Below are 15,502 nucleotides of genomic sequence, written 5' to 3' on the forward strand. Positions count from 1 at the left end.
AACATTATATGTGCAATTGGGCTATAGCTTTCTTTTCATGTGCTCTCTCTGTCAGAGTTTGAAATCGGGGTTATGCTAACTTCATAAATTGGATTCTCACTGGGCTACCTTCTTCTCCATATTACACTTGTCTTATATTGCTCTAACTCCTCACTCTAGCTTACATAGTGCTTGACACATAGTAGGTGACCAGTAACTCTCTGTTGCTATGAAATGAAGCAGATTAGCTGTCAGGATATGGAGGGACTTCCATACTGACAAGAAGGATGACCTTAAACTTGATGACCTCTACATTATGATCTAATGGTTCTTGAAAACATGAAATATTTTTGCTATTTCCTCCAGACTAAATGAAAACTTAAAGAAAGTGTAATTTTCTCTAGTAGCTGCTATTTTTTATTATTTATACTGTCATTTAATTTAATTATAGCAGTTTAAAAGTGTAGTATCTGGTATGGGGATATTACCTCTTCTTCTTGCTCTTCTTCCTCTTCCCTTTCCTCTTCTCCTTTTCCTTCCTTTTGGGCTTCTTTCTTTTTCCTCCGACTCTCAATGACTTCAGGATCCCACTGATCTCTTGTGAATATGTATCCTGTACTACTGTGCTGCCTTTGCCCCGAAATTCTTTGGCATAAATCATAGTCAGGACACTAAGGGACAACATTAGTAATTACAGAAAACATTTTGAATATGCCTTTACTTCCTATTCACATATTATGCAGTATATAAACTCCCAAATTCCTCAAAACCCTGAGCAAATTCAATAATGTAAATGGCATTTTGAATCAGATTTTATATACCAAGAGAGGCACAAGATACAACTTTTATGCTATGACAACAGTTTTCTTTACCCAAAAGTTATACATGTGAGAAAGTATCAGAAGCTTTAAGATTAAAAAAAAAAGAGGGTTAAAATAACAGTAGAAAGAGCCAGAGAAATAGAATAGAAAATCAGTTTAGTCAGCAAAGGTACACAGGAGGATTCTGTCAGATTAGTTTGAAAAAACTGAGAATGGATGAAAATGGGGGAATAGCCACAGTCTTCTGACAAAAAATATATATCGTGTATTTATAGTATTTACTATCATTTACAGCTTTATGGATGAAGTATTTCATAAAATAGCATCAATGAGTGGGACCTGAAAGGTCATCTAGTTTAGTCTAATCTTTTCATTTTGTAAATGAGAAAACTGAATCTGGATAGTAAAAAAGGACAAAACCAAAGTCTATGAGTAATGTTCTCATTGCAAGCGCTTCCACGTGTGTAATATTTTACTCAATTCTTAAACTAACCCTGTAAGAGAAGTAATACAATATTATGATTAAAGCCATTTTGCAGATCAGAGAAGGACTGCTCTGGCAGGGTAAGGTCACAGTGTCATGAAGGGAAACTACAACTCGGGACCAGGCCTTCTGATCTGTAGCCCACGCTCTGTGACACATTATTAATGATAAACTAAGGTTTTGAGCTGTAAATCCTGCTCTGAATATTTTTCACGATAAACTCTGGATGACATTCTATAGTAGTGGTTCTCAAACATTAGAGTGTAACTGTATACAGAGGACCGTAAAAAAAAGATTTCTGCTTCCCCTGTGATTTATTAAGTCTGGAGTGAGGCTCAGACATTTTAACAAACATTGTCAGTGATTCTGATGCCAACAGTTCATGCATCACACTTCTGAGAAACAAAGGAAGCAAGAAACTTTAGAACTTTTCGTGCTCATTTTCTGATTTCTTCAGACTACTTCTATATGGAGATGGGATGGGTATTTACTGAGGCAAGACTTTTATTTAGGGTTTCTAATTTTTTCACAAAAAAAGATCTCAACCCATTCTGGTAATTTAAAAAACCACACGTATATTTGCCCTCATTCGGCAACCCAGAATACCCACATTGTGGGTCCTTGACAAAGACTATTGTCTCCTGTTTTCACTTATAGGAAGTGATTTATTAATCTTAAGGTGAATCTGAAGGTATGCCTGGGAGCAGTGATCCTCAAACTTCAGTAGCGTCCGTGTAAACTGGAGGGCTTCTCAACACAGACAGCTGGATGCTACCCCAACAGTTTCTGCAGTTCTGGGGTGCTCCCTGAGAATCTGCATTTCCAACAAGCTTCTTGAGTGCTACTAATGCAGTTGGCTCTCAGACCAAATTCTGAGAACCACTGCTGTAGTAGATCACTGGCCCTTAATGGTTTTTTTTTTTTTTTTTTTTTTTTTTTTAGTATACAGACTTCTTTAGAATATGATGAAAGCCACAGGCTTTTGCTTCAGAAAAATGTCCATACACATAAAATTTGCAGATAGTTTCAGAATGTTCATGGATGCTTAAGGATTCATGGATCCCAGGCTAAAAACTTCTGGTCTAGAAATACCAGACTCTATCCCCAAATAAGGCCAAACCATCAGAGAAGTGTGTGCTGTACTGAAGTTCTATCTCACATGAGGCCCTCTGATTATGCCCCAGCTACCTGTGGAAACTGCTGTGGACACCCACCATCACACAATATCAATGGGGTTAAGGACTTCATTCTCTACGTTAACAATCCTTATGTTGAGACCCATGTAAGATATATCTCTCATTTTGTTTTTCCTGAGGAATGGCTTGTCTTTTCATGGGCAATGTGGATTTTATATAACTGGTCACATTTCCCCTTCTGCTTTGGTTCATCAAACTTAGAACCAAATTTATGACCCAAATTTAGTGAGCATTTGGAGCCTTATGGCCTGTATATCTCTGTGTTCTTATTCCACCCAGTCTTAATTTCTTATATAATCTCTGTGTTCCATGGCCTAGACTTTATATTTGGTTTCAGTTAATTGTTTGAGATTTTTTTTTCTCTCCATTATACATATGTTCACATGGGTGACATTCTGAAGGTCACACAGGGATTTTGATTGGCCTCTGACCATGACATTGGGCTGGGGCTGCAGATGACACCACACCCATCACTGAATGCCACCTGTCTCTCACAGCTGGCCCAAACACACCACTGAGTCCCTGCGCTTGAGCTGAGGACCATCTAATTTATTTTGAGTTATCAAACCCTTTGGGGAATCAGGCAGGGTATTGTTATAAACGGTTATCATTCATGTTCATATAAACAAGTGGTCCTCACCTCACTGTATTCTTACCACAACCCTATGAAGCAGCTATCTTTGTATCATCTTTGTGAAGAGGAAATTGAGGCTCCTAAATGTGATTTACCATATTCTACAGTTGGTAAAGGAGAGAAATGGGAACAGGACCAACCCATCAGTGTTCTTTAACATTCGTACATCCAAATCATTTGTTCATTCTTTCATTTTATTTAACTGGCAGACGTATTAGGTACCACTTATTGTGCTAGTTGAGGTTTACAGGAGTGAGACATGGTTCCTGCCTCCAAGTAAGGCAGAGTCTAGAAGAAAATGGACAATTACAATACAGTGAGGTAATATGATAGAAAAGAGCAACATGAATGGTCATCAGAGAAGTATTTAACTTTCCTGTGATGAAGCAGCTGTGGGGAAGAGAGAGAGAGGGAGAGAGAGGGAGAGACAATGAGAGTTAGTTAATATTTGTGTTGTTGCAGAGGGGTTGGTTGTTGGGGAAAGTTCTGCAGAGATGATGCCTGAACTGGCGTTCAAAGGATAACTGTGATGAAGCCTGGTGAAGAGGCAAGGAGGTGTTTCCCGTGGATGGAGCTACAGGTGCAAAAGCACAGAGGTATGACAAAGTATACTTCAGACCCTATAACTGATGCATAAATTATTATTTTCTTAACTCCTTAAAACAATTAAGACCATTCCTTGAATTTAACTATCAAAAAGAATGGTTATGTATACCATACTAGAAACACAACTAATATTCTTACCTTAATATTGATTATAATATCAGGTTTCAAATTTAAATTTCTAATTAATTCTATTTGCTGAAAAACAGTCATGGCATCCTGTGAAAGTGATGGTATTTCAGTGATAATATAGCCTGTAGAGTAAAACATAATTTTAAAAGTTTTATAATATTATCAATGTCTGAGAGCATGGATTTATTATTATTTATAAAAATATCATTTAGTTATTGATGAATACTAATGCTGGTCTTAAAATCATCTGTCAACATTTAAAAATTAATAGTTAAGGTTATTGCCACATGAAGTATAACTCTGAATAATGTTTTTCTGACAATAAATAAAACCATTGGGCTAGGAGGAGACATCTTTAAAAATTCCAAATCAATTTATTTTAGGCACATGAGGTGCCTAGAGAAGGAAATTCCATGCCAATAATTCTTTAACTCATGTTAGGAAAGCTCGTATGATGAATGGTAAAGGTATATTATAGTGGGTTGCATGGCATATTATTTTTATTTCTTGAATTAATATTTCATAATACAATGGAATATATATGTATATGTTTATATAAGTTACAGAGAGTAATAAAATACCCATGTAACCCTCATACATTTTAAGAAACAACATTATCAATATGATTTTGGCTTAGTACATTTATTGGCTTGCATCCCTACCCAGAAACCTATATCTTCTCATTGAAATTCACCCTGGATACCATCATCATATTAGTTTCCTTAATATATTTCTTTAATTATGTCACTCTCTTGCTTGAGAAACCTTTCTCTTGTTAATAAATTCTTAACTCTGTCGCTGGGAATTAAAGGCCTTCGAACAATTTTTCTGCTGTTTTATAGAATATTTTTTTCTTGAAGGAACAACTGACAGACAAATTATGGTTATTAAGCTTTGATTTTTGGCAGACATTTTATAAAAACTGAATGGAGTGAGGCTGTCAAGACTGACCAGTGTCTCCTCTGGGACATGATGGCTGGCATTAACCCCTTGGTCTGACACATTGCAATTGTGGGTGCTGTGGTGAAGGGACTGCATGACTTAGCCCTAGATTGAATTCAACCTTGGATAATTCCAGAGACCAGTCAGTCCCCAGAGTTCATGCCCTCCCCTTCTAAGAAACAAGGGATTACACAAGACCTTCCTCCCATTCCCTCTGCTGCCAGCACTGCCCACATTTGTCTATTTTAAGTGGATGACAGAAAGATGCTTGGCAGTCTGTTTCCTGTGCTCTGCATCACCCTGCCCATTACTACAACCACTGCCACTGCCCTGCGAGCTTATCAGGCATTCCAAGTGCGACTGTTTGCAGGCATGCCAAACCTTGGGTGCACATGTATATTTGAATGAGTTTCATACTTGATCTCTTCCCTGGTGGAGGCAGCAGAAGAGTGGGTTGTTTCCATGGGGTCTGGCTGTCTCCTGATAGGCCATTATCTGGGTTGCCTTAATGTTCTGAGCAATGGATCTGGGGGCTCTACCCATTGAGAGGTGGCCAGTATCATCATATCCAGACCCTGGAAATCTGTCTATGGAAGAGTTGCGGCAGAGACGGTTACATCGCTTGTTTATCTCACCTTTGAAGATTTACAGTGGAATAACTTAGTTCTCTGGATCCAATTCTGGGAAGATCTCAGGGGGATACTTCTTAGAGCTGCTGAGCCCACTGTCAACCTCTCTAATCCCAGAGACATGTTGTGAAGATGGAAGCATAGGTGAGGATTCCACCCTCCGTCCCACTTCTCCTTGACACAATTACCAAGCCCTTGCACTCCATGCTGAAAACAGAGGAATGGTAGACCCCACGCCACTCCTTGCTGGAAGGCTCTGCATATACCATCATAGGCAGAATAGGCACTTGGCAGGCTAATGCCCAGCCTGCATCACCCCCACCAAGGGAAAACTCAAAGACTGTTCACACCACAGCCCAGAGGAAACCAACAGGCCCATACCGTCACTTTGTCCCCGCTTCCTGGCACAGTGAGAAGAAGAAGGTATTCCCTATAGCCACAAAACTGAAGATGGTATGCTACTGCTTTTAGATTGAAGTGTTGAGAGATTCATGGACATTGGGTAGCTTAGCGTCCAGCCTGCCCTGATAGTCATCTCACCTCAGCCCAGCCTGGCATGAGTGGCCATATTGGTGACCAGTGACTTACAGTACCATCCACAATGTGCTATACCTGGGGCAAGGACTGCCCTGACCAGGGCTGTCCATCAGTCACTGAGGAAAATGACTTTTTCTGGAATTTAGAAGGAGGATGCAGAGCAGGGCTTCTCAGGGTGCCCAGGAATTGACTCTGCCATTTTCTCTTTGGTGAGGATGCAGTTCATGGAAGCTGATTTTGGCTCAAGGCCAACACAACATGACAGGTTGTGAATGAAGGGATTATAACTGTAGATTGTGTAACTTTTTTCTAAATAGTGACAGAACCTCCAAGTATAAAAGGGCTCTGGTACAGAAAAAAATTAAGATTGGATCTGGCAATACTTTACTGACAGCACATTATCTGTCTTTAGGAATCTTGGAGTCATCAATTACCCAGCCTTACCCAGCCGCTGACACAAGTTAATATCTCTATTTTGAAAGCCCTTCACTTCCAATATTGCTTCTACCATCTACCAGGCTGCTGGGTAAGACCAAACATCAGAAAGAATCCTTGCTTAGCAGAGAGTTTCAAACTGTGTTTAGCAAAGTGCTAGGTTCCAAAGAAATTCCTTTGGGGCTGCTGTAGGACAGGTGAGGGGAGGCTGGGCAGAAGGGGCTCAAGGTCCCGCCTTCACTATAGCCTTTAAATGAGCCCAGTTGTGCATGACTAGACCGTGGCCATGCAGTTGCATGCTGATAGTGTGGCCCTCAGACTCAAGAAATCATCTATAGGGACTTCCCTGGTGGCACAGTGGTTAAGAATCCGCCTGCCAACGCAGGGGACACGGGTTCGAGCCCTGATCCGGGAAGATCCCACATGCCACGGAGCAACTAAGCCCATGAGCCACAACTACTGAGCCTGCACTCTAGAGCCCGCGAGCCATAACTACTGAAGCCCGCGTGCCTAGAGCCCGTGCTCCGCAACAAGAGAAGTCACTGCAATGAGAAGCCCGCGCACTGCAATGAAGAGTAGCCCCCGCTTGCTGCAACTAGAGAAAGCCCGCGCGCAGCAACAAAGACCTAACGCAGCCAAAAATAAATAAATAAATGTATATTAAAGAAGTCATTTATAGCGCTCTTCCTCTGCTAGCTCTCAGGATAAGTACCAGTGTACAGGAAGTCTAGGGGAAAGAGGAATACATTAAATGATAGCAGGAGGTGCAATCAGCAAAATCCAGAAGGTAGGAAACTCTAAAAGACAAACAACCAGTTTCTTCAGCATAGAAAACACAAGATGATGGAAAGAGGTAGGGGCAACTTACAGATTAAAAGGGACTTGTGACATACTGATCAGTAGCAATATGTGAAACCTGGTTGGTTGGATCCTGCTTCCAAAATCAAACAAACAAACAACACCAACTAGAAAAAAAATATGAGGTACATAGTGAAATTTGACAATAGACTGATTTAGTAGATGATTTATTATTAATTTTTTAGGTATGATAATGGTAATGTGATAAGTTTTAAAAGAGTCCTTATCTTTCTGAGATACAGACTAAAACATTTACAGATGAACTGATATGATATGGATTAGCTTCAAAATAAAGTAGGTTGTGGGGGAATGTATGCAGAGGCATAGATGAAATAAGATGAAACAACGGTTGTCATTGTTGAAGTTGGGTTTTTGACACATGGGGGGATTTTATATCATTCTCTACTTTTACTTGAAATTTTCTGTAATAAGAAGTTAAAAGGGTTATGAACACTGTGAATGGCATAGCTGAGTAGATTTATTTTTCTCATGTTTTTTGCTTTCTCTTTTTGCCAATACTTATAATTTATGCCATTTTTTGTTGCCATGTAAGTCACTCTAAATTTTCTCAAGAGGTAATGTGAGGTAAAGAATAAACAAAAAGATATTTGCCTGTCTACCTTTACATATGCATTTTCAGTTTCAATCATTATACTTTTTGAGGTCATTTATTGACCTATGTTGGAATTCCGTGATTGTCCTTTTTACCTTTTTATTCATTTTACTTCCCACATTCTGGGTGTTTTTCCCAAGTTCATCCTCTTTATTACTGATCAGTAGATAGATAAATGGATAGCGTATTTATATGAAATAAAGGAGATGATATCAGGATATATATCTATATATGTATGAATAGATATAGTTCATTCTGTACATAATCTATATATAGATCTTTCTACCTGTAGACATAGATGATATACATATACATATATATATGGTCTTCAGTGACAAGTCTGCTGTTGCTATTTCCACTATTGATTTTCATTGTACTGCACTTTATTTGTATTCCTGTATTCTTAATAGTGACAATGTCCTCTCTTAATTTACTGAGAATATAAAGCAGATCTCTAAATTTTTCTTCTCTTGTTCAATACATCCATTTCAGGTGGATGATTTTCTCCCAAACACATTTTGATTCTTCTTCCTTCTTTTGCAAATGCCATAGAGTTTGCTTTTTTCTTTTTAGTCATTCCAAACTTCAGTAGTCTTTCCTGAGAAATTATATCCAAAGCCCCTGCTCAGCATCCGTTTGAGGGCAGGGAGATTTCTTGGGTCCAGAGTCAGAGGGTAGACAGGCTACAGCCTGCCAATATCTGGAGCCAGAGGGTAAGCTGGTGTCATTCTAGTTCCCATTTCCAGCTTTATTAGTGTGGATTAATGCAGAGAAACCTAATCATTGTCAGGACTTAGTAATAAAACTCAGGGTGAATAGGAAAGCAATCAGCAGAGGCTGTCAGCACTGCATCAAGGACCACAGCAGATTTTTGATGCTTTTGCTGGATAACACATTACTAAAAGAAGATTGAATCATATAAACTTAAAATTTGAAAACAAATGTAGATTCTGAAGAATAAAAACAAGTGAACAAGCAAATAAAACTATTGGAGTTGCTCAACTGAATTCGGACTCTGGGATTCCTTTCCTATGCCAGGGCAAAAAAAAAAAAATGCAATTTCAGAAATTACTTATGCCTCAGATAAACCACGAATTTTAAGGTTGCATTGATAGCCACTGCTGTATAAAAATAAGCATACCAAAGTGAGAGACTTCTGGGGAGTTGAGCTTCTCCAACATTAGCTTTGTGACAAGTTCATCTGGAATGCTTTGGCCACTGATCAGCATCGACTGCAACTAAGAACAAACACAGATATTGTACAGTGATTGTATAATGTACCTGTGACACACAGCTTTTAAGGAAATCGTAACAATTTTGAAAGTTAGATTTGCTTACCATAGCTCCTGATTCAGTGTCACTGGCAATCTGTTCTTCCAAAATGGGTAAAGCTAAAATATGAATTCAAAATATTAGCACAAATTGTTATTAGAATTTCCAAGTTAAGAAACATATTTGTGTGTTTTTTAACTAGTAACAAAGATTAATATTTGTGTCACTTTAGAGTTTACAAAGCACATTTATACACATTATGTCATTTAAGCCTAACTAAAGTATAAGGTAGCAGAATGTATTCCACAGAAAACTTGTCTCTGACACTCACTAGCTAAAGGATCTTGGGGAAGCTAACTTCCCAAACACCTTTGCACCTTGCATGCTTGTGCCCTGTGTAGTATGCAAGGGAATACGAGGATGAAATGAGGTTGTATATGACAATGATTTGGAAATTACAAAGTATCATACAAAGTATACAGTAGCATTACCAGTCCAGATACTTTTATAATCATACGTAGTTACATCTACAGCCCATTAATTTTGCACATTGATTGTATAAAAGGAAAATATCCATCAAGAAATGTTAAAAATAGATGAATACTGAAATTTATCTAGCAAAAAGGGGTCCTGAGGCTGAAATTCTAATAACTTGGTTCCTTTTTAAGAGGAGATATTTCATTCCATGATGGAAGATATCCTGGGACAGAAATGACAGGGGTATAACTTAGGGGAGGACCCAGGAGCTGATTATGTCCCTAGCTGCTAATAATCTATGGAAAGTTTGGTACGTTTTAAGATTTCCTACAAGTGAATTTTATTTTGATTAAAAAAAGGGAAATTTTTTAAGTTGTGTGTGTGTGTGTGTGTGTTACGTGTTGCAGAATTATTCTCTCCCCCAAGTTGTACCAGATCACAATTTCACTAATGGCATGTGAAATCCTCATTTGATAACATTCTTGCCAACAATGATGGTAGAAACTTTAAAGATTCACTGCCAGTTTATTAGGCAAATATAGATCAGCATTATTTTAATTAGCATTGCTTTGAGTAACAGTGAAGTTAAACTCTTTTCTTATATTTGTCCATTTTTATTTCCACTTTTATGAATTACAGATTCATTCTTTTGCTTATTTTTCTATTAAGGCATAAATGGTTTTATTGATTAAAAGAATATTTATATACAAAGACATCAACCCCTGTCATATATATTGCAAAGAATGCAAAGCAAATTATAAAGAATAAAGAATAAAATTTATCATTAAAGATAATTAAGTCCTGGAAAATCTCCCCAAGAGCAGCTGTGAGAGTTCCATCTCTTTTCATATTTCACAGGGAGACACCCAAAACACACATATCCCCAATAGTTCTAAATTATGGAATTAGAGAATGGGAAGTAGTAGAATGGAGTCAAAGATGTTTCATAAACCTCCTAAATTCTATGACCAAAACTAAGACTAACAGAAGGGCAAAACATGTTTGATGCTATTTTAAAGATAATGTTCACTGGGTTGATAGTGATGTGTGACAAAGCAAATATAGCAAATGTTAATCATAGACTCTAATAGATAGTAAGTAGATGAGCATATGGGTGTTCACTGTACAATGCTTTACATTTTAATGCATATTTGAAAGTTTTCATAATAAAATATTTGGGAAAAAAGATAAAATTTACCTTCTACACGAATACACTTCCATGCCTGTGTTATCTGTTGGGCTAATGTTGTCTTACCAACCCCCTTAAAAAGAAAGATATTATTTAAAACCCAATAGAATAGCTATTTGCCAACAAAACAGATATTTTTAAAGATTCTATTGATGGTTACTATAATTACATAATATTATCAAGTAAAATTTTTTCCATACAATAAATAAAGAATAGACCCTAGATATTTATAGCTCCATTTTTCTCTATTAACTGTCCCATTTGCCACATTTTATGAAGCGATTTTTTTTTAATTAAGAAAATAGCCCTGAAAGCAGGAAGCTGTACCATAATGGTATTCTAGGTATTGCACTCCTCCGATTGTTAAATTTTGTAATTTTGAGTACAAATCATTTTGATTATATTGAGATTCATCATTTTATTTCCTGCCTAAAGTTTATAATTGTGAATGTCATGACAGACTTCCATTTAGTAACTTTCAAGAGCAAAAATTCCTTCTTAATGGACATCTTTGAAAAGTATCATAGTTTAAAGATAAAAGTTCACTTTAATGAAGTAACACTTGCATCTGATTGTTTCCACTGTTGACTTTTAAAATTCTATTCTGTTTTTTGAAACATAATAGAAGTTATTGGAACCATTTCTTGATCCTGTCCCGGAGTCTCTAGAAAATCAAGTCAGCCCTTAGACTCTGCTGTTTCGGAGAGGCTTTTATATTAACCACCTTAGGCCCTCTAATGGTAACTACCAACTAAGCTCAGAGGCTGAAAAAAGCTCTCATCTAGAGGTCCTTACTAGAACTGCCTAGGAAGGCGAGCTATCTTATGACAGCCATTCTTGGTTTCTTCCTGTTTTGCAGAAAGATAATACATAGGTCCACTAACACACTGTGGGTAAAGATGAAGCACATCCCCTCTCATGAGCTTTAGACACTGATGAGAGTATCCTCCATTTGTCTCTTTAGTGTCCTGTCTTCACATATCCAGAGAGCCTCACAACAAATTTCACAGAAAGTTTTATATGAAAATTGAGTGTGAACTAACCTTGGATCACATATTACTAACAATTGTCATGGTGCAGTGCTTTGATGAGTTAATTTATTCATAATATAAAGCAAAGATAAATACAATCTAGGTTCCTTTTCAATAATAGTGTACAAGAGGAGAGAAAGTTATAATTTACAACCAATACTATATCAGAGCTTGTCATACAGTGAAAGTCTAACAAACACTCAAAAAAAATTAGCACACGATGTGGTTTTCAATCTTGTATGGTAACATGAGATTATGACTTTAAAAATTAAAAAATATATTAAATAATAAGTTAGAAGAGATAACTTACTGGTTTCCCAAATACAACAAAGCAAACAGGTTTAGACAACATAAAGTTTTTGTCAGCTTCATCTTCATTAAATATATCCACAAAAGGATGCTCTTCTGTCTTCTCTTGAGAAGTCATAATACAAAATACTACAGTAAGAAAGAGTAAGATTGTTAAAGTGCCTAGTTTAGGAGGAATGGGCAGGCAGGTTAGGGAGAACTAGAATATTCTGTGAATTTACTTAGCCCAGAAGCTGTTCCATGCCACTAAGAGATGGATTTTGCCAATAATGGCAAATAAGTTAAACTGATCTATTAAAACAATAATAGGTTTATAGTTTGAGACAGAAAGCAAAAGCCAGCTATATGCTATATAAGACAGCTAAAATAAAGTATCTTTGAGAGACTAAAGGAAAAAATACATACATGTATATATCCACATGTATGTTTTGATGTGTATATTCTATTAAAGATCAAATTAGTGTACACACAACCAGCCAAACAAAAACCCAATAGCAAATGCTTTAAAAAATCAAACTAAATATGTTATATGTGTATACACATATAAATTTGTCAATGGGTATGTGTGTAGGGCCTACTAATGGCTCTAATTAGAAATCCTAATGGAAATGAGAAAATATGTAGAACTGAAAAATAATGAACATAATATATATCAAAATATATAAGCTCACAATTTAAGAAGTTAGAAAAAGAAAAATAGAAAAATATGTATTAAAAATTAATAAAATAGAAAAACATTATATAAAGAAGGGCAACAAAGCTAAATAGCGGTATTTTGAAGAGATTTACAAATAGAAAACTGTCAAGATTGATCAAGAACAGAAGATAGAAGGCACAATTAAATAATATGAAACATTGGTTTTTTAGAGGTATGTTTTCTCACATCTCAAAACTAAGATTTTCCTGCGTTTTCGTTGTTGTTGATTTCTTTCATTAATCAGAGACTGTTCTCCATATTATATTAATTATTTGAAATTTGTTGAGTCTTGCCTTATGGCCTACCACATGATAATTTTCAAAAAAATTGTCTACATCCTTGAAAAGGATACACAATTTATATTTGTTTGATGTAGTGTTCTTTAAATGTTGTTTACATAAAGTTTGTGAATTTTATTGGTTAAATCTTCCATAATGCTTACTGATTTACTGTCTACTTGATCAAACAATATTAGACATAGGAGGAAGGACCACAGAGAAAATAATGCTGCAGATATATAGATAATAAGAGGCTATCATAAAGTTATCCCAAATAAATTTGAAAACTTAGGCAAAATTGACAAATTACTAGAAAAATCAGCTTCTTAAGAAACAGAGAAAACTTGAGTGGTTCTATAACAATTAAGGAAACAATCAGTAACTAAAAATCTTCCCATAAGGAAACCAGATGGTTTTATTGAAGTGCTCCAAGTCTTGCAATCTTATAGACGCTCTTTCAGAAAAAGGATAAAGTGGAGACTTCTTACTTAATTTATGGCTCTCATATAACCTCCATACCTATACCAGAGAATAGTCCAAAAAAGCAAAATTATATGCCAACTTCATTCATGAACAAGATTTTTAAAAATCCTAATCAAAGTATTAGCAAGTTGAATCTAGCAATATATTAAGAAGATAATAACATCATGGCCAAGTTGGGTTTCCCCAGGAATTCAAGGATGGTTAGTATGAGAAAATTAATTTATCATATTAAAATAAATTTAAGGAGAAAAACTATATGATTATCTTAATAGATGTAGAAATAATATGAGACAATTCAACACCCTTTAATGTTCAATAAAAGATAAACCTCTTAGCAACTAAGAATAGAAGGGAACTTCTTTTATTGATAAAGGGTATGAATGAAAGACACCCTTATATTTAATGATCAAATATTTAAAATGTTCTTTTTAAGACAAAAGAAAAGTGTAATTATTCCCAGTTGATATGACTGTCTACGTAGAAAACCCAAATATGTCACAGATAAATTTTAAGAATTAATAAGATAATCCAATTTGCTGAATTCAAAACCATTAAACAAAATTCAGTTGCATTTCTATATATCAAAAATAGCTAGAACATGTAACCAAATATAAATATGACTTAGCAGCAAAAATATAAAATAAACAGGATTAAATAGTACAAAAGATATACAAGCCTTTTATGGAAAAGTTACAAAACCTTATGAAAATACTTTAATGAATAGACTTGAAAAATGAAACAAAACTTTGTCCCAGTGGTCTGGGACATTGTTCACAGAATAATGAAAAATGGATTGGAGGGGGCTATATACTTCCAGGTAAATGAGATATGATTACATTTCTCTGTGGAAGTTAATATTCAAATGGGCTTAATATACCAATATTATTTTAAGATGACAATATGAAATGAGATGTAGTAAGAAGTATTACTAGTATATTAAAAAGATTTGAGATGAAAACTTCAGGAACTAAAGGGCTGAAATTTCAAGGTTTTAAAAAATACCATCGGGCTTCCCTGGTGGTGCAGTGGTTGAGAGTCCGCCTGCCGATGCAGGGGACACGGGTTCGTGCCCCGGTCCGGGAGGATCCCGCATGCCGCGGAGCGGCTGGGCCCGTGAGCCATGGCCGCTGGGCCTGCACGTCTGGAGCCTGTGCTCCGCAGCGGGAGAGGCCACAACAGTGAGAGGCCCGCGTATCGCAAAAAAAAAAAAAAAAAAAAAAAAAAATACCATCAAAATAAGTAATGCTAGTATAAAATGTAGTTGTAAAGGAGAAAATGCATCTAAACCTCTTAGAGAGATCATGCATTTATTAAGGAGTCTCCATAAAGCACACTAAAACAAGGGCGATAAGGCCTGGGATGGGGATATCTAGTTGGATGTCTAAGTACCTTGAGTTTTGAACCCCAAGATTACCCCCAAATGCTCTGTATTAACAGAAGTAACCTTCTCATTTATGGAAGAGAGCAGCCTCTCCGTGCCTCACCTGAGGCAGATGCCTCAGAAGACAATGCTCGACTTTTACAAGCTTATTTCCCCTCATAGCTTCTAGAGCAGTAACTGGGGTCAAGTGTCAGCCCAGCCCAACTGGGGAGGCACTGGACAGGAAGAAAGGTGTTATGCACCTAAAGAGCTCCAGGGCCTGGCTATGAGTGTACCAACAGGAACCAGGAGAACACGCCTGGGAAAGATCTTGAGGGTGTCAGGTAAGGGGAATGCAGACTGGATAGGGGTTTATTGATAGTGGGCTGTCTCCCATGACTCATAGTTTAACATCCTAGCTAGGACACCTGGAGCAAATCCTAATTCACTGCTGGTAATGATACTTGAAGCTTGGAAAAAAACAATGAGGTGTAAATTCCAGAACTGCCTTGACAGGGCACAGAGGCAGGTGTTAAATACTCA

The 15,502-nt window shown here is 36.7% G+C and overlaps 1 protein-coding gene across 1 annotated transcript in view; it reads right to left on the bottom strand.

The window, feature by feature from the left end:
* AK9 (adenylate kinase 9) overlaps positions 1 to 12,377 on the bottom strand; it is a 105,371-nt gene extending 92,994 nt beyond the window's left edge. Inside the window, exons 1-6 of the mRNA XM_081251566.1 lie at positions 12,143 to 12,377; positions 10,811 to 10,874; positions 9,202 to 9,254; positions 9,005 to 9,101; positions 3,859 to 3,971; positions 468 to 650 (exon numbers count right to left, since the gene is read on the bottom strand). Of these exons, the coding sequence (XP_081107692.1) occupies positions 468 to 650; positions 3,859 to 3,971; positions 9,005 to 9,101; positions 9,202 to 9,254; positions 10,811 to 10,874; positions 12,143 to 12,259 (627 nt within the window). The 5' untranslated portion in view covers positions 12,260 to 12,377. The remainder of the gene's footprint in view (positions 1 to 467; positions 651 to 3,858; positions 3,972 to 9,004; positions 9,102 to 9,201; positions 9,255 to 10,810; positions 10,875 to 12,142) is intronic.
* Positions 12,378 to 15,502: the final 3,125 nt, after the last annotated feature.

The sequence above is a fragment of the Mesoplodon bidens genome (genome assembly GCF_964165515.1).
Source record: "Mesoplodon bidens genome assembly, chromosome: 12".
Taxonomy (NCBI): domain Eukaryota; kingdom Metazoa; phylum Chordata; class Mammalia; order Artiodactyla; family Ziphiidae; genus Mesoplodon; species Mesoplodon bidens.